Genomic DNA, 19,689 nt, shown 5'->3' with positions numbered 1-19,689 from the left:
CGTAGCTCTAAATCTATTATGTAAATCCTAGCTAATTCTTCCCATTCGCCAATTTGGTCTCCGACCAGTAGCCCATGGATCATCGCTAATGAGCGTATATCCTCAAGCCACCTCAACTGCTATATCATTATGCTGAATGTATACTACAAATTGCATAATAAAAATGGGAGTCTTTAAAAAAATCTATAGATAGCCTAAAAAACGCGGGGCGGACGAGCAAGCCAGGTGTAGAACCACAAAAACTGAGTAAAATCAATGAAATGTCCCTCGAGTTACGACATATTTTATTACAACAAAGCATAAGGATCCGTTTTGTATAATCATTTCGAAAACCACAAGATATGGGAAAACTGTGCTGGAAATAATGTTCGTATGTGTTTAGAACATTTCTTCCCTTATCCCTTCTGGCCTATGTGAATAATTGTCCTCTTCCTGTTCTTGTTTGTCTTCAATTAAATCTGATCATACAGAATTTTAAAACTGAAATTTGAAAGATTTTTTTTTAAATAGTCTTTCCATGAACTCAAGAGCTCTGTCTCATAATCAGAACTCCTCGTAACCAACACTGCAGAACCCCAAATCCTACATTTGTCCTAAGCTAACTGCAAATTTTTCCTTGTCGTATTTCCACGATTTCGGGTTGATGCGTGACTTAGGCCCCCCATACACACACACAGTTTGGCCTTCCGATCGACCTTTAAAACTTTCACAGTTTACCCCTTCCCTTTCTTCCCCATACACGCGCAGATAAAGCGGCAGGCTTCATGCCACAATCACGGTCTTCCAGCCTATAATGTTGAGTCACACACGTCACGTGCTACGGTCCTGCAGGCGAAACTGACGGGTTTCCCACAGGCCAACAGTCCAAACGATTGGTCGGTCGACGGCACGACTCACATCAGTTTTGCTTTTCAGTCTTCAACTGTGCAGGCCGAACTTGAGGCCAAACTGTGTGTGTATGGGGGCCCTTACACTTTACAGAGAAGAGCGTTTTCTTTCCTTCGCGCCGTCGCTGCCGCGTGGACAGTGGCTCGTATTCGAAAGGTCCACATTCGAATCTCATGCCGGAAGCGGACTACCCTGATTTTCCTTTTAATTTTTCTCAGTCTCTCCACCTTAATATCGGATTCGTAGGCCCTATCTCTAATTCCTTCTTTCCAAATGCTTTGCAATTCATTGCCCGCTTAGCATCCTGTCATTCGACGCTATGAATCTGAACTACAAAATCACAATTAACAAAAATCAATACATACTCCAGACTGCACATCCTATCATTTCATTCTCCGTCAATCTACATAGAGAGTAACCAAGAGGACACAAGGCATTCCTAACTATTTTTGTGGCAACTGTACACTTTGCCAATACAAGTGCCGGGTCGTTGTGCAACAAAGTTTCAGAGCGAGAGAAAACAAAACAGATACGAAAGCGAGACCAAACGCTTCTCTTCTTTTGCGGAGTTTGCATACGGCATATGGTGCCTGCCGATGCTACGAGGGCTACGAGAGATCGAGGAAGCACAGTAAGCGATAGAGGCCGCCGCGCCATAGCTCAAGCGGTTAGTCGCTAGCTTCCCACCGCGGCAGCCCGGGCCTGGTCAAGTGGGATTTGTGGTGGATAAAGTGGCGCTGGGGCGGGTTTTCTCCGAGTACTTTGTTTTCCCCTACCTATCTTCATTCCACCAAATTCTCCATCATCATAATCACCCGGGGCAGACTACAGTAGGCCAATCAGTGGCCACCGTGCCGAGTGGTCCCAATTGGACTCCACCTCCCACTAAGCGAATTTAAAAAAAGTGATAGAGGTGTAGAAGTTTTACAGAGATACTGTTAAACATGGCGATATTCTGGGGCCGGTTAAATGTAATATAAAAACCGCTGGTACCGATTTGTTCGGCTTAAAATCTATATTTCAGGATTCTGGGGGGGAAAAAAATACAGTAATCATGTAACTATAGAGATATCTTTTTTTTTTCCTGAAGCGTTTTTCGCTCCGTTTAATGTTTGTATGGGGAACGCGGTAGCGTAGTTGGTTGAGGCACTATGCTACAAGCTGGAAGATCGCTGGCTCGATTCCCGATGTGGTCACTCGATTTTCAATTGACCTAACCCTTCTAGCCACACTATGTCCCTGGAGTAGACTCAGCCTCTAACACAAATGAGTACCAGGAATATTCCTGGGGGTAAAGGGCGGCCAGCGCGTAAGGCTGACAACCTGACCGCCATCTGTGAGTCGGTTGTCTAGGAAAGTGGCAGCCTCGACGTCTCACAGCCCTACGGGACTCCACGCCGTGATACAAGGACAGCTTTACGTTATGGTGCACAAGGTTGTGGTACACAAAACTGTTATCAGGGACTGCGAGAAGCATGTGGTGATGCTGCTTTGCCATATCGCACAGTGGCACGATGGGTGAAATTGTTCCATGAAGGGAGGGATGCCATTCAGGTCAGCCGTCGTTCAGCATGACCCCATGTTGACAACCACACAATTCAGCTTCTTGCTTCTTTGCTGGATGTCAATCGTCGATGAGCTGCACGGGAGTTAGCTGCTGAGGTAGGCATATATCACAAGACCGTTCTCCACATTCTGCGCCATATTCTTGGATACCGCAAAATTGCAGAGCGTTGTGTACCCCATACAATGTCTGAGGTGCAACAATGGTAATGTTATGCAATTGCACAGGACTTGTTGGACCGGTACCAGAAGATGACTTTCTTGGAAGGATTGTCACTCGGGACAAAACTTGGGCTTGCTCATACAAATTGCACTTGAAGTGACAATCAAATGAATGGAAGCATCCTGGCTCTCGTCAAAAGAAAGTGTGCCCTACACAGAGTAACGTGAAGGCAATGTTCATTGTGGCATATGACACTGATGGAGTGATACTGCACCATACTGTACCTGAACAACAGACAGTAAACGCTACCTACTACTGTAATTTCCTGTGTAATCATCTTCGTCCAGCACTCAGGACAGCACTCAGGAGAAAGTGACGACACTTGTTGGCAACGGACCCCATCATCCTTCATGACAATGCAAGAGCTCATACTGCTGACACTGTCAAGATCTCCTTCACCTTTGGTGATGGAAGATACTGCAACATCTGCCATACTCATCTGATATGAGTCCATGCAATTATGATGTCTTTGCAAAAATGAAAGAACCACTGCGAGGGTTATGTTACAACACGAGAGGAGATTATTCATGCTGTAGGGAGGTCACTGCTGGACATCAACAGACGTGGATGCGCACTGATGGTGTACGATGCCTTCCACAAATTTGGCAGATGGTGGTACACATGGGTGATTATATTGAAGGAATGTACATGTGTTTATCTCAGGTAATAAAGTACTTTCAGAACTATAGGGGTGTTGCCACTACTTTTTATAAAACCTATGTATTTCCTTATTTTGAGAAATGTAAGAATGAAGTGGATGTCTGGGTGCATGGAACTGCACAAATACATTGCATGGCAATAATGATGCAGCTGCACCACAGACAACAATGCCACTTCCCAATTTCTTTTTGATTGTCACAGCTGTTCCAACATTTGCTTTCTTCCAGGTTTTACAAGAAAATAATATGTTGTCTCCTGGCTTATATTTGTTCTTGGTATTTATAGGCCACTAAGACTGCCCAAACTGTAGTTTATTTAACTTATATATAAATATGACACCAGGTCTGAATGGAAGTTTTGAAGTACAGTGCTGAACAAAATTGCATTAAAACAAAAGCTTATTATTTTCTGTTAAAATCTTGTCCTTGGTTTCGATTTCCTTCTTAGTTTCTATTTATTACAGGTGATTTAGTACTGTTTTTTACGAAAGATTCTTACAACCACACAAATTCTCTGCTGGAGGACAGGTTCTACTTTATAAAAAATGTAACACAAATCATTAGCTGGAGATTCAAATGAAGACACTCAAGCTTTATCATTTGGTCCCCATTTGATGGACAATTGCAACTTGGTAGAAAAAATCCATTTGGTAGGCCTGTACCATTATTTTCCCGGTGCCCACCTTCCATGTGTGACAAAATGCTTGCTCCCTGGTCTAGGAGCTATGCTGATTTACAGGATACCATTACCTGGTGCACTCCATCCCTTAGATGGTTGTCACACAGTACACAGTGAGCTACACACTTCTTAATATCTTTGGGAAGAATCTGCAAAGAGTGCAGATGTGTTACCATGTAGATCCCCTGCTGACATGGAACCCCCACACAGTGCTGTTTCACACTTAATGTTTTTGCAAAGATGTGAATAGGATATGGGAAAGAATATACAAGTAGATATGCTGTGATGTAGGTCCCTTCATGAAGTCACCATGTAGCCCAGATGTTTGGCTTCTGGAACTAAGCATTGCAGATTGTTGGGGTTGTGAGGGATATTAGGCCCTGTTGTGAGGTCTGCCAGAATGTGAAGGCTGTCTTAGCAGAATGGAAGGGCTAATAGAGTCTGATGCTCAAGAGTCATTAATGGCTGCAGGTTCCCAGTAGTCACATAGATCCATGCCCTGTAGTCCGCGAGCAAACTATACCAACCGAGCGACCGCCAATTGTGGGCAAAATTAGTGCCGACTTTTTTGCGGATAGATGATGTTGCATGGTCAGTACAACAGATCCCCATGACCGTTAATCTCGGTTTTCTAGACCAGAACCGCTATTTCCTTGAAATAGCAACTCAATTATCCTCACGAGGCTGAGTGCACCCCGTTCCAGACCCACTACTCCTCAGATAATCTTGTAGCGCCGGGAATCGAACCCAGGACCTCTGGATCTGTAGTCAGGAACTCTGACCACTAGACCGCAGAATGGCTTTACTTAATAATATCAATTGTCTCTTAAAGTTGTTTGTCATAGCATAGCTGTTCCATGTTGTATTCAGTGTGAGTGAGATCGCAAGAAATTTTCAGGAAAAACCAGACAAACTTCAGTTCATAGCTCCATTGTGAAAATGTGTCAAACAGAATGAGCAGAGATTTCTGGTGTGTCCTGCAACGTCTAGATTTTCATGCTGCCTAAGATGCTGTAAATTGATGCCTGCATGGGTGATAACAGCATTTTCACTTCTATGAAGGGAGCCTTCCAGTTGTTTGAGAAAATAGTGATGTTACCACAGTCCCAAACAACCATCCCACCCAAGATTCAATTGTCTGTCTTCGCCTTACATTGCTGTTGGTACTATATCTGCGCTTATCCCAGTAACACCATATCAACATGCATTTATGCATGGTAATATTTACTGATATATGCTTTTTGTAAGCTGTCATCAGTTGACGTATACAGTAATTTATACCATTTTATTAACACACCTAGAATTAGGTGATTGAAATTATAGTTGCAGCCTTTTGCTTTATTTTAATTATTTGGGTAAACACCTGAATTCAGTTGTTTCTTAGTTACAAGAGTGCCAAATCGACCCCTTCAGATTTCGCTTGGGGGTAGAGTGGCTGGGGTGTGAATCTGAGTACCACCTGCAATTAGTGCCAAGGTTAAGAATGCTTCAAACCATGCCTCCATTCTCCGTGCCTTTAGGGTGTGGTGTTTAATAAAACACAAGGAAAAAATTGCCTTCACCTTGACCATTCAAACAGAGTCCTTTGGAAATAATGTTTCAGCTAATGTTTGATTGTGTCTGCTAATTTAAAAATTCAAAGAACATAAACTGAATTCTGACTGTGGGATTTTGCATCGAAATATATGAAGAAAGCCATTATCTGTTGATTCTGGGCCAATTAAAAAAACAAATTGTGCTTTAGTCTCATCTTGAATTAGACAATTTTAAAATTTAAATGCAATAAATTTGGCTAGATCAGGTGTTGATGTTAAAATAAAAATTATCATGACCTAAAATTATGTGTAAATAACTTCTTGTGTGAACTCTAAATAAATAATTCATTACATGTATATACAGTATAATTTTAGTAATAATAGACAGTATGTATGAATGAAATAAATTTTTAGTGTTGAATGAAGAAGCAACAGACTAAGCCTATAAGGCTTTTGATAAAGGATGCAAATGATGAGACTCTTATAGCAGATCAATACTGATGCTTCTGCTAGCGTTTATCTGGGCCCCAGAGCTGGTATGGACGCTATGGAAAAGAGAAGCTCTTGCCTCTGCTTGCTTCTTTCTTTCAAGTCCTTTTATCGGTATTCAGCATAAATACAACAGGATCATGTTTAAATAATTGTTTCATCAAGAAATAATTCAGAAATGTGCAGTTTACACTGTTAATTTCAGTTAGGATGGTAATTATGCAGGAAATTCATGAAATTAAAGTTGATTTTAATAACAATTTTTAAAAGTTTAATTTAATATATTAATATATTTATGACAATTTTATACCTTTAAGACTCATTGTTTTATAAAACATTGCCAAATATCCATATTTTTGGAACCTGATTATGTATGTACAATGAAAATTATGCACTTTAAATTTAACATAGAACTGTTACATACAAAACTAATCAACATCTACAACTTGCAAGATTAGTGACAAAAATACATACACTGTGTTGTATGAGAAGAAAACTAGAAGAAACAAGAATGCTACAACTGTAGCAATATCTATACAAAACAACTGACAGATTCAACAAGCCCTACATTACACATAAGAATCGATTGACATTCAAAATCAGGATACAAACTTGGAGATGGAACAGAACAGTACACAACATAGTACCATCACACCTCAGCAACCATCCATGACAATTGCCTGGATATCTAGAGGTAGCAGATCCAGCATAAGATGTTTTGTGAACAAAATAATTCAAAACATATCTATGACCTAACTTTTTAAATAAACTTCAATTTTTGACATAGACATGCATTTATTTTAAATTCAGTGTAGAATTTTAAACATGAGGAATGATGTTAGGTACAGTAACACATTCAGTTCACTTTTGTCTCAACAAATATGCTACGATCATTATCGCTGTATTATAAGACTGAATAATTATTAACACCTAGTCTTCAATTGTAAACCTTTGCTAATGTATAGCGCAGCAATCACATAGATAATGAATGCAAGAACAGCCTGATGATGGCCAGTTAGGCAAAAATATGTAGCATGTAACCAAATGCATATTAATGACTATTTGTATACTTAGTTGTGTTAATGGAACTTTCTCACCTATTACAATATGCTCTGATATATAAAAATTCTGTTGGTTTTGCTGTGTGTATGAAGTAGTGTAATTTATGTCGCCAGATTAGATTCAATAGTATTATATTCTATTAGGGGAAAAGTCAAATGAAATTCAACATTTGTTTCGCATCTTCATTCTTTATCCACTTTCTTCCTTTTCTTTATCTTTATAATATTCCCAGGCAGTGAATTAAGTTATATAGTTATCTTTCAGATGACACAGTTTCAAATATACAGCAGATAATTGTATATGTATGTGAAAACTGTTATGGCATGAGAATGACATAACATACACATATAGATAATATGCATACATATTCATAACCCACCTCCTGTTGTACACTTACAGTATGTCACTGTGTATGAATGGTATAGATGGTGCTGTGGTAAAAGCGGTAGGAGTATTCAATTTGCTGTTCTGTTTGCAGAATTACGAGACAAGCCCAAGAATGCTGCGAGTATTTTCATGCCTATTTAAAAGAGTTCTTTGTTGGTTGGTTCACATCTACATAACCCGGTATTTGGTGAAAGACAAACAGTTTACAATGGAGGGAATTGTGTATTGTGAGGATTCAGCATTAATATTATTTACTTCCTTTAACCTGGGGTACGCGGTAGCGTAGTGGTTAAGGTACAAGCTGGAAGGTCGCGGATTCAAGTCCCGATGAGGTCATTGGATTTTTTTCAATTGACCTAATCATTCCGGCCACACTAGGCCCTGGGGATTACTCAGTCTCTAACAGAAATGAGTACCAGGAATTAATTAAATAATTTTCCTGGGGAGTGAAGCGTGGTCAGCGTGTAAGGCTGATAACCCTCCGTATTCCGTATTGAGGGGGTGGGTTTCCCCATGCACTTAGACCGGTTAGTGGTCCATAAGGCTGATAACCTTACCGCCATCTTTGAGCCGATTGTCAAGGTAATGTGGGACCCTTAACGTCTCACAACCCTATGGGCCTTCACGGCCTGTTACAGGGATAGCTTTACTTTACTTTTTTTACTTCCTTTAACCTTTTTGGGAACATCCAACAACTCCTGCAGTGTACCGAAAGCAGGCGATATTTATCCACTACAACTTGTGCCCTGGTTGTCTGTACATCCATACAAGTGCTACCCAATCAGCGCTCACAACTGCAGCTTTACCACCAACTGGTCCACACATCAGTCACGTCAATTGCCACTACACTGACTGGCTGGTTATTCTGCTTTGGTTGCCTTCAGACCATCACCACAGACCAGGGATGTCAGTTTGAATCTCAAGCTTTCTAATTCCTGGCCAGGATGTGTGGCATTCAACTTTTGCAGATGACCGCCCACCACCCCGCGGCTAACAGACTTGTGGAACATTTCCACTGGACACTGAAGGCAGCCATCATGTGCCCTGCAGACCAACAGTGGACTGAGGTTCTTCCCCTGGTTCTCCTTGGAACCCACACTGCATTCAAAGAGGACCTACAAGCATCAGTAGCTGAGCTCATGTACAGCGAGCCCTTAAGAATACCCGGTGAGCTACTAATACCAACTGCAGACCCAGTGGCTCCAGCACATCTCATCTCTGAGCTCTGCCAACACATGGCCTGCCTCAGACCAGTTCTGGCGGCATGCCACGCCTCACTGGCTACTTTCACGCACAGCGACCTCAAGAAGGGCACCCAGGTTTTCTTACAGCAAGACAGAATGCTCCGGGCTTTGGAGCCCCTTACAGCAGCTCCTACCAGGCCCTGTCATGGAGAGAGAGAAGAAACTGCAACTCGTGTGTGGGAGGCTCATCATTGTGTCAGCCAACAGGGTCAAGCTGGCCTACATCCTAAAAAAAAAGGAAGAGAGACCGACCACAGGACCACCTGTCATGCCGCCACAGTCCTCCACAAGAACTACACGTTCTGCTCGCCTGAACGTCTGGGCAACAATCTCTGCGGTGGGGGGGATGTGGGAACGTCTCATAGTGTACCGAAAACAGGCGATATTTATACGCTACAGCTTGGGGCCTGGTTATATATATATATATATATATATATAGAGAGAGAGAGAGAGAGAGAGGTCTATATATGCATACATAGTTTATGTTGTTTTTTCAATATGTTTATTTGCACATGTTCTGTTTAATGTGATTTTATATTTAGATCTGAATAGTGCCAGAAACTTCTCATGACAGCTGTACATTAGATGATCTGCTATGATCACCTACTGCTTCCACATGGAAGAACTACCATAAACATATAGTATCCTTTCTATACAACGAATCCACTGTTCTAACAACAGAAAGAGAGGGCATGTCATAAGATAACCTTCACTTGTGAGATTTCATTAGTATCAGCTGAGACAGGAAGCAAATGACCAAGTCACTCTATTTCAAACTCTCCAACATGCATTCTAAATTTATCTCTATTCTGACACTATAAAGACCAAGATATCTTCACAGGGGAATTTTCAATATAATAGACAAATTAAGAAATACAACTAATCCTTGACAGTGAATCAGAGGTAAGTGATGAACATTCTGATGAAGCATACTGGGAGGAAGTTGACATGAAGGAATAAGCTCCAGTTCCACCTTGCCACAAAGTATACAAGAGAGGTTGTGTGGCAGACCACTCAGCTGAGCATATCCACAACACAGATGACAGTTCTGACAATGAGATAATTCCAGCCCGACTTATACCCCATGGGGTAAAAAAGTGGGGTCAACTGGTAGTTCAAGCAGACACTAATATCTTTCAATTTGTTGGTGACTGGTATGAGACACAATGTGGTACCCCATATAAATAAAGATTTGATTCCTTGCAATCTTTTCATTTTTTATTCTGCAGCCACTATCACCTTGCTGGTGAAGGAGACCAGCTGCTACTACCAACAATACTCGGACTTCTTGATGATGAACTATCTCATGTACTTAATGTCACTGAATCTGGAATGTTTCTGTTTCTGGCAATTATTTAGATAGGACATGGCATACATGACAACCTGAAAGACTACTGGTCAACTACTAAACAGTTCATTTCAACTTCTCATAGCAAAACAATGAGATTAGTGATTCCTTCATATGCTTAGATTTGCACTTTCCATACAATAAAACTGCTTCTGACAACAATGACCTGAAATAAAAAAAAACTACAGAATCTAAGACGTATTTTTGACTTGTTCAATGACATGTACTCCAAGTATTATGCGCCTTCTGAAAATCTTTCTGTGGATAGTTATAGTACCTTTCAAGAGGCAGGTTGTTTTCAAACAGTACATACCCAAGAAATACATACATTACGGGGAAAAAAATTTATAAATTATGTGACATACTGGCTACACATACAATTTGGGCATATACACATGATGTGTGTGACCACAAATATGACAGCAATACACACAATTGTAAAGATACTCACAAAATGTGAAAAGACATGGACATAAGCTTTGTACGAACTGCTTGTCATCACCTGATTTACAGCATGATCTGACAAAATGGAAAGTAAATCATTGAGGAACAGTCAGACCTAAGAGAAACAGACTGTAACAGAACTTGCTACCATGAAGCAAATGATTGAAACAAGGCAACACTCATGAATGAATGAATGAATGAATGAATGGATGTATGTATGTATGTATGAGGGGTAGGCCTTCTCGGCCAATGCACCGCGACCTCACTGGTCTATTGTGCTTCCCCTTTTTTAATTATTCCCTCAGCAACCCAGCACTTTGGATGAAGCACAGGATTTTGGACATGGGGGCATCAAATTAGTCACTTGGTTCCATAAAGTATTGACCTAAGTGACGTAGTCTTAAATAAGCTAAAGCCTCACATTCCCACAGGACGTGTGTGGCTGTTTCATTTTCTGTCTGACACCTCTCACAAGTGGGACTATCACTTAGTCCCAGTTTGAACAGGTGTCGTTTGAGGTGACAGTGTCCTGTAAGTAGTCCTACCACCCATCATAGCTGGTTCCTGTTTAGCTTCAACAGTTCCTTCGCTCTTTTAGTGGAAGGTCCTCGTATGAGTACCTTTGCTTGCCTGAGTAGGCAACACTCATTCTGAGATAAGAGATGACTTGACAGCAGTGGTCTGGAGATGAAACTGATGTATACATACTGACAGCTATGTACAATCCACCAACAAACAGTATCTTCTGTGATGAGCATGGAAATACCATAAAGCCAGAATCATACAGGATTACAACTGGTTATGTATACAAAAGGGACAGAATGGTGAACAGTTACTGAACACAAGGCTACACATGGAAGTGGGCAAAAAGTTATTTTTTCACTTGATAGACTTGACAATTCTGAACAGCTTCCTCCTCCTCACTTCATGTGGAGTCAGAATGACTCACACACAATTCATACTTTCCTGTATACAGATCTTGATTGAAAAGGCTGTAAGTTTACTCAACCCACATCTACACATGGGGAGACCAAGTCTATTAATTAGAATAACTTTCAGTTGAACCTATAACATTTTATACTTCGTTTAAATAGGCAAAACTCTGACTTTGCTACTCTCAGTGTGCAAAAATAATTGTTGTATTCTTGTAGGGTGCAAGATGAATTAATTATCTGTTTAAATAAATAAACAAAAATTATTCATGTTATTTCCTGGTTGAATGTCATTAGGCTTCTGAGTGTGAGTTAGTTTCAATCATTATACATGGTTTTTCCTCTTGAATAAGGTGATGTGTAGGAATTCTAATTGTAAAAACTCCATTATAATTATTATCTTCAAAGTTGTTACTTTGTGAGCATTCTGTTTCACTCTCTCTCTGTTCTTGTATGATTACTGTTCGAGCATCACAGTTTTCATTTCCTCCATCATGAATGGATCCTTCGAAGTCTGTATCACTTGCACTGGAATCTCGCAGTGAGTTTTCAAAGTTCTCATATATTGAGACTGAAGAAGAATCATCTGGTGACACAGTTTGACCTGTATTAGATAGAAAATTAATCATTAAGTGCCTCTTTCCAAAGAAAGTTTGCTAATTTTATATCTGGATATAAACAAATGTGGGGCACAGGTGAAAACAAAATATTTTCAACTATTAAAGATGGATAAATTTTAAGACAGTAGTAGTTATTGACAGACTGTCACATTATATTGAATCCTGCATTTAAGATTACTTTGAGGAGCAATGGATGTGAACATTAAAGTGTGGAGAACTTTCAATGGAAGAAATGTAATGCAGAGGTTAATGACTTGGGATAACTGAGGCTGTGCGCTAATGAGGGAAAACCTTAAATAACAGGGTTCCACCCTATTTAAGATATTCTGTAATACAAGCTATAGTCATAGCATGATCTGTCACATGGACAGTGAAACTGTTATGAACAATAACTGTAAAAGTATAAGAGAAGATACTACAAACTCAGTTTGTTATTAATTTTAAATTATAATTTTTACTGAAGTGAGACTTGAACTTAAATTTTAGACTTTATATGAGACAAAGTTCAATCACTGAAGTTCACTGACACACACTATATGAAAATTTAAAAAAAAATGTCAGAAATTAGTTGAAATAAACTATTTCAATGAAAAAGTTTAATTTTTGAATTCCTGAGATTGGATCCTGATAACTTGGAATTCTACTTTTAAACTGCAATTCAGGAACTGGTCCCACTTGAGTAATTTGCCAACAAAATTACACAGGAAGATAACATGGGAATATTGTGAAGTATTTGACTACATATACAAACAAGCAAGGATACTGTGGACTGTATTATAATATAGATTAATGCTGCTGCTATTACAACTACTGTTATTGCTAGTATGGCTACTGTTACTGATACTACAACTACAACTACAGCTACAGCTACAGCTACTGCTACTGCTACTGCTACTGCTACTGCTCCTGCTCCTACTTAAAATATGTATGAGGGAGAATCAGTAAAGTGGTCACAAGTAGAAGAAAAACAGCTGAAATGGATGTAATAGTCTTCTGTATGTATCACTAGGTGGTATCAACACAGTCCAGCTTCTTGACAGTCTAGGTAGTAGACGTGCATGCGTAAGTTCAGCGGATGGTTTCCACAGTCAAAATGGCAACAATGCTTGAGGGTTGTACTACAAAACAGCAGCATTTTGTTGTGCTTTTTTGTAGGTAAAAGGACTCAATGAAAAGGATATTCATAAAGAAATGTTTCCTGTTTATGGTGGGAAGTGTCTGTTGTGTAAAGCAATTCACAACTGGAGTGAGAAATTCTCTCAAGGATGTTCAAAAGTCACAGATCATGTTCGACCCAAGCTGCCCTGCTGAAATTGTGACAGAAGCAAGTGTGCAGTGGGTATACTCGTAAGTGTTGATTCGAGCTGACAGGAGAATAGCGATAGACAATGCAGAAACTGCACTATAGTGTTCTCATGGTTTGACATACAGCATATGCATGATCGTTTAAAGTCTAGGAAAGCATGTGCACAGCGGGTGCCCACAGAACTGAAGGTTTCAGAAAAAATGAACTGAATGGGTCTGTTTTTGTAACATCTCTTATGGTATGCAGATGGAGAAGATACACTTAAGAGGAATTTTACTGGGGACGATTCATGGAGGCATCACTACCAACCTGAATGAACGTTTGCTTCCCTGTTTACCTTTAACCAAAAAGTGTAAGGTTACACAATCAGCTGAGAAGGTTATGCTTACCATATTTTGGGATTCTTAGGGAGTATTGTTAGCCCATTTTTGGAAGCATGGTGAAAATCTGAATTCTGCATAATACTGTCAAGTTCTGATGAAGTTTCAGGATGCAGTTCTCAGAAAACATCCAGGTCAACTGGCTAGATGGGTACTGCTTAATCATGATAATGCCAGATCCCATACAGCCCAAGCAACCCAGGATAGAATTTATGAACTATAGTGGGAACTTCTTGAACATCCGCCTTACAGCCAGACTTGGCCCTAGCGACTTTCATCTGTTTGGTCCGCTAAGAAACCACCTTGGTGGCAAATGTTTTACTGATGATGAAGAGGTTGAAACAGAGATGCAGAAATGGCTCAGACAACAGTCAGAAGACTGCTATGCTGTACATTTTGTTACAATGGTAAAGCAATGGGACAAGTGTAGAAGATATGTGAACAAATAAATGGTTTTTCCAGGTTCGAATATCACATGTTTTACTTGTGTTCCTCTTGCTGACCCTCCCTTGTATATTGTTTTTATTTACAAACCTGGGAGATGTTTGCGTAAACCAGGGATGAGCCACCAAGCAGTGAGTGCACAGCCAATCACACCTCCAACCACTAGGATTATCATTAGTATCAACTGCACCACACTCTGATCTGTAGAGACAAATTCTGATAAGTCGACTTTCCAAAGGACAGCATAAGGTATAATGATGTTTTAAAACACATCTACAATACAATACAATACAATCTAACTGTTCTGATGCATTTCTTCTTCTATCAGTGAGTATTTAAGTTTGGTAATTTTGTTATGACAGGATTCCTAAATTACTTCATTAGACAGGGAGTAAACACATTCAAACTCCAGAAAGTTGAAAAAGATGTGTTAACAAATAAACTGTAGAAACCACCTGATACTTCAGCTTCAATGGCCAGTTCTATGAACAAATGAATGGTGTGGCGATGGGCTCGCCAATGTCTCTGGTCATGGCAAAGTTATATATGGAGGACTTTGAGGAGAGGGCACTTGACTTGGCCCCACCCAAGCCCCGCTGCTGGTTTCGTTACATGGATGACATCTTCGTCATCTGGCCACACGGGCCCGACAAGCTTAAGGACTTCCTGAACCACCTAAATAGTATCCACCAGTGCATTCAGTTCACAATGGAGACTGAAATTGAGGGCCACCTCCCCTTCCTGGATATAGATATTTACAGGAGATCTGACGGTTCTCTGGGCCATAGAGGGTACCGCAAATCCATCCATACAAACCTCTACCTTAATGCTGTGCCCCACTACCACCCTTCTAGCAAGCAAGCTCTACTTTCCACATTGGTGCACAGGGCTAGAGCTCTATGCGATCAAGACAGCCTACATGCGGAATTTGTGCTCCTGGGGGATGTTTTCAGGCAGAATGGATACAACAACTGGCAGATCCACAGAGTTCTCAACCATTGGCTGAACATCAGTTGACCCAAAGATAAACTGGGCTCAGTCCCCTTCCTGCCCTATGTCAGGACTATATTCAACTGTATCAGCAGAGTGCTGTCCCAGCACAACATCAAATCAGTGGGCCTGCCTCCATAGAAATTATCTGTTTCCTCCGGCCGGTCAAAGATATCAAAACGGTCTTCATCACTAACTGATGATGCACTATATGTAACCAGTAAAGTATTACCACTTTCTTCAAAAGCATCAAAATGCATCACATTCTTACATATGCCATTTATTCACATTTCTTTCTAAATGTCTAATTTTATTTGTCTCTTCTTGGTTTACTTAATGAAACTTTAAATATCTCAGATTATACAGAATTGAGTGATATGATGATAGTGAATAATGGCTTGTAAAGCATGTGAAAGGAAGTGATCAGGGATTAATTCAAGGATTATTAGCTTGGCATTTGCTTTGAAGGACTGAGAAACACAACAAAATACCTCAGTCAGGACAGTTGTGTTTTCAAGTGCTGTATTGTTTCTTATAAATGGGCAAAGAGATTTGTCAGTGCACTATAACAATTACACTTGGAACTGAGCGAAAAGTCATGGCAGTATTATCATGACATCTGGTGTGGAGGAAATGCTGACACTAAGGAGCAGTTAAATGTGGTAACTAAATGTGTCTAAATGTGGTAACTACTTTTTACCTTTAATTTTATACTGCATTGAGAATTAAGAATAATCAGTGCAGGTGAATCAATTATCACAATGCCATTAATGCCATCACATGCCATTAAAATGGAGCTGGGATAGCACAGTCAGTGAAGTAATTAGGCTATGGTCTGCTAGCCTCAAGGAACTGGCGTTCAGTTCCCAACAGAGGCCAGTTGTTTTTTCTCTTCTCCACAGTGGCCAGACCAGCCCCGAGGCCAATCCAGCCATATTGTTCGTTAGATATCAAGGGCTCTTTCCCCAGGGGGAAAAAGCCACTGGGTCATGTAGCATAATTCTCACCTCCATCTGACACCAAGGTTAAGAATGAATGGAGCTATTCCATCACATACCTTCATGTTTAATTATGAATAGGGAGAACTTTATATTTACCTCTACCTTACACTGTTGTAATATGTGTAATTAATTTGCTGATTCATGAGTAATAATGTAACACACTTGGCCTACATTTAGAGACTGTGCATAAGATGTTTCCTTAATAATGAAATGCTCTAAGTATAATAAAGGGATAGACTTCTTACCCTGTAGCATTCTGCCCATGTGTGTGTCTACTATCTGTTGATGACGCTGGAAATGAGAGACTTGCACATCGTTGACTGACTCTGCAGTTTCTGCCTCAAATGCCATCACTTCAGGTTGTAAGTGTTCCACTCTGTTGTTATTACTGGGGTCCTCACGGTGATGATGTGATGGAAGATTGATCCTGTGAAGCATAAATGTTCTTCCATAACTAGAGCTACTTTCTTTAACTAATGAACCAACTAACTTCATGGATGTGAGCCCTTCTTGGGAAGGTGCCAACTGTGTAGCTACTCAGGAACTTCCCAGTAATTTATGGAACCTGAAGGTTTATTACCATGTTCACAAAAGCCCTCCACTGGTAACTATCCTGAGCCAGATCAATCCAGTCCATACTACCCACCCATTTTATTATTAACCACCTGCCTATGTCCTGGTCTTCCTAGTTGTCTCTTTCCTTTTTCTTACCTTACATTATTATTATTATTATTATTATTATTATTGTTGTTGTTGTTATTCTTCTTCTCCTCCATTCATGCTACATGACCTGCCCACCTCATCCTCCTTGATTTCATTCTAATTATAATTGGCAAAGAGTACAAGTTATGAAGCTCCTCATTATGCAGTTTTCTCCAACCTCCCATCACTTCCCATTTAACTTCAGTCTCACCTTGTTTGCCTGGACCTTCCTAATGGCATATTCTAAACCTATGTTGAAAAGAAGTGGCAATGAAGTGTCATTTTGTTTTAGACCATTCTGGATAGGAAAAAGACAAATGTTTACCTATATGGGCTTCACTATGCGTATTTTTAAACACATTTTAATCAGCTTAACTAGTTTCATGGGTACCCCAAACTCTATCAGAATATTGTACAATACTTCCCTCTTAACTGAATCCTAGGATTTTTGAAACCTACAAATAGCTGATGTACTGTCTCATTGTACTCCCTTTTTTTCTCCAGTATCTGACAAAAACAAAAAAAATCTGATCAGTTATGATCTGTTACATCGTAACGCACACTGATGCTCCCCAATTATTCCATCTATGTCTGAACTTAACATTAGGCGGTTAATCAATTTTAAGCGTTGTGTTTAAAAATGCTGTATCTAGCACAATTTTTATGATAAATGGATGGTATTAACTTTGTTTATATCGGCAAGGAACATAGTGTCGCATATTATAACGGAAGATTTGAAATTTTTAATACAAAGTGTTATACTCTATTTTCAATTTTTTGTGTTTTAATTTTGATGCGTACTGCAAAAATTGTTTCCCAGTTCTTCACAGAGTTGTTCTGCATTATAAATTCATTTCTGTTTGTAACACTTGACAAATTTTAGCAGTCCCTGGTGTCATAAAACAGATGGAAGCAATAAAATCATTTGGTCTTCTGCTAGCACTGCTTACACCCTTCGGATTTTCGAATCTTTGACTGAAGGTCAGAAGAATGAAAGAATGGCTATTCAAGAGAAAGCTAGAGGGGTCCCTTCTTCAGTGCTAAAACCTTCCGTTAGAACTGCAAAAGCTTATTGCCCCTTCTATTTGAGTGAACAGACAGCTGCATCATGGCTGAGATACAGAGCGCGATCTGTTTTGTGTGCGTTCGTAGTGAAATTGAATACGGTAGTTTTATTTGAAACTGTATATACATCAAGCAGGTAACAACAAAAAAGGTATGTACATCAAATTTTACAATATATTTTTAACATACCTATCTGCAGAATCTGCAATAAAATTACTGGATCGTGGATAAGTTTTGGCATAACTCATACGTATATTTTTATTTGCTGTTGTTCAGTTAGGTATTATTTTAATTCCTCTATTAGGGTTTTACTCAAGTCTGTCTGGTAATTACTACATTTGAAAATAAATATTTAGGAATGTGCATGCGCTTCTACTAGCGGCGTGTGCGCGCGCTTCCACTAGCGGAGTTTAAATGCCTGACTGGACAAAACGGGGTACTTTGGCCATGACGACCTTACTCATGACTGGCACAAACTGGGCACTTCGGCACTTAAAGGTTAAGGGAAGGATATTGGATAAATCCACAAAAGGACTAGGAACAGGTTTTAGCAACTTGGCTGTACGTATTTCTATCTGCCTAACATCACTAACGCTATGTACATTGAATAACTGAGAGTAGTAGTTCTTCCACCTATTCAAAATGTTGCGGAAATCTACAAACAGATCACCATTTACATTTTTCACTGAGTTACTTCTAGGTTGGTAAAACCACTTAAAATCATTTATACCCCTATACAAGTCTCTAATGTTCTTCTTAGTGTTTGTTGCAAGCTCATTAATTTTGTTTTACAGGTAGTTCCTCTTTATATGCCCGAAATGCCGGTTCGATTCACATCTTATATTGATTAGATTATCCCTTTTTATTTCACTTGGATCCTGTAACCACTTCAGTTTGGCTTGTTTCCTTTGATTTAATAATTCTGTGCATCCTTTGTTGAACCATGGCTTATGCTTCTTCAATTTATAATAACCTATGTTCTCTCATTCTGAAATGTTTATATTCTGTCAAATAGTTTCCCAAGCTCCATTAACATCCACCTCAGCATCTAAGTTTTCCAAAGCTGCGAACCTATTCGAGATGGCAACACGATACTGCTCTTTACTCTTTACCTCATTTAATTTCTTGACACTGAACCTCTCCATATGAAATATATGCATTGTTTAATCACTGCCAGTCTCTCTGTAACTTTTGCCACCAAGAGACACTGATCAGTAATGTGCTTCCCTGAACAGCGGGACATCAAGGATACTTGATTGCCATCTCTTATCAATCGAAATATAGTCAATTAGATTGTGAGTCTTTCAGCACCATGTCTGTAACAGTTGTAATGCCTGTTTTCATGCATCAAATGTTGCAGGACTAACTGCCTAGTATCATTTGCTTCTAAACTCTCCACCTCTTTCTATGTTTGTTTACTGTGATTTTATTCAAGTGCAGACAAGTTATTTCACTATTCTGTATTATTAAATATTTCAGAAACTATATTATTTACTGCATTAAGGAATAACGTTGATTCTTGCAGTTAATTTCTGAACAGTGATGGAACACTACCTCAGAGTGCCCTTGCTCAATTACACTCCCAAAAAACTAAATGTGGCTGGGGATTACAAACTTATTCTATATAATATTTTTCTTTTAGAAGTGCCAAAGGATAATGGCATATTTCCTACAGAGAAAGACACAACAGTAAGTTTATAATTCCAGAAACAAATACCTATTGCACTT

The 19,689-nt window shown here is 39.6% G+C and overlaps 1 protein-coding gene across 2 annotated transcripts in view; it reads right to left on the bottom strand.

The window, feature by feature from the left end:
* Positions 1-11,164: 11,164 nt before the first annotated feature.
* Positions 11,165-19,689, bottom strand: part of LOC111875284 — a 92,248-nt gene continuing 83,723 nt past the window's right edge. For both annotated transcript variants that reach the window (XM_033755763.1, XM_023871394.2), the window contains exons 6-8: positions 16,440-16,621; positions 14,294-14,404; positions 11,165-12,057 (exon numbers count right to left, since the gene is read on the bottom strand). In XM_033755763.1, the coding sequence (XP_033611654.1) occupies positions 11,747-12,057; positions 14,294-14,404; positions 16,440-16,621 (604 nt within the window). In that variant the 3' untranslated portion in view covers positions 11,165-11,746. The remainder of the gene's footprint in view (positions 12,058-14,293; positions 14,405-16,439; positions 16,622-19,689) is intronic.

This window comes from Cryptotermes secundus, unplaced genomic scaffold (genome assembly GCF_002891405.2).
Source record: "Cryptotermes secundus unplaced genomic scaffold, Csec_1.0 scaffold1364, whole genome shotgun sequence".
NCBI classification, from domain to species: domain Eukaryota; kingdom Metazoa; phylum Arthropoda; class Insecta; order Blattodea; family Kalotermitidae; genus Cryptotermes; species Cryptotermes secundus.
This window is presented reverse-complemented; position numbering and strand designations above follow the sequence as displayed.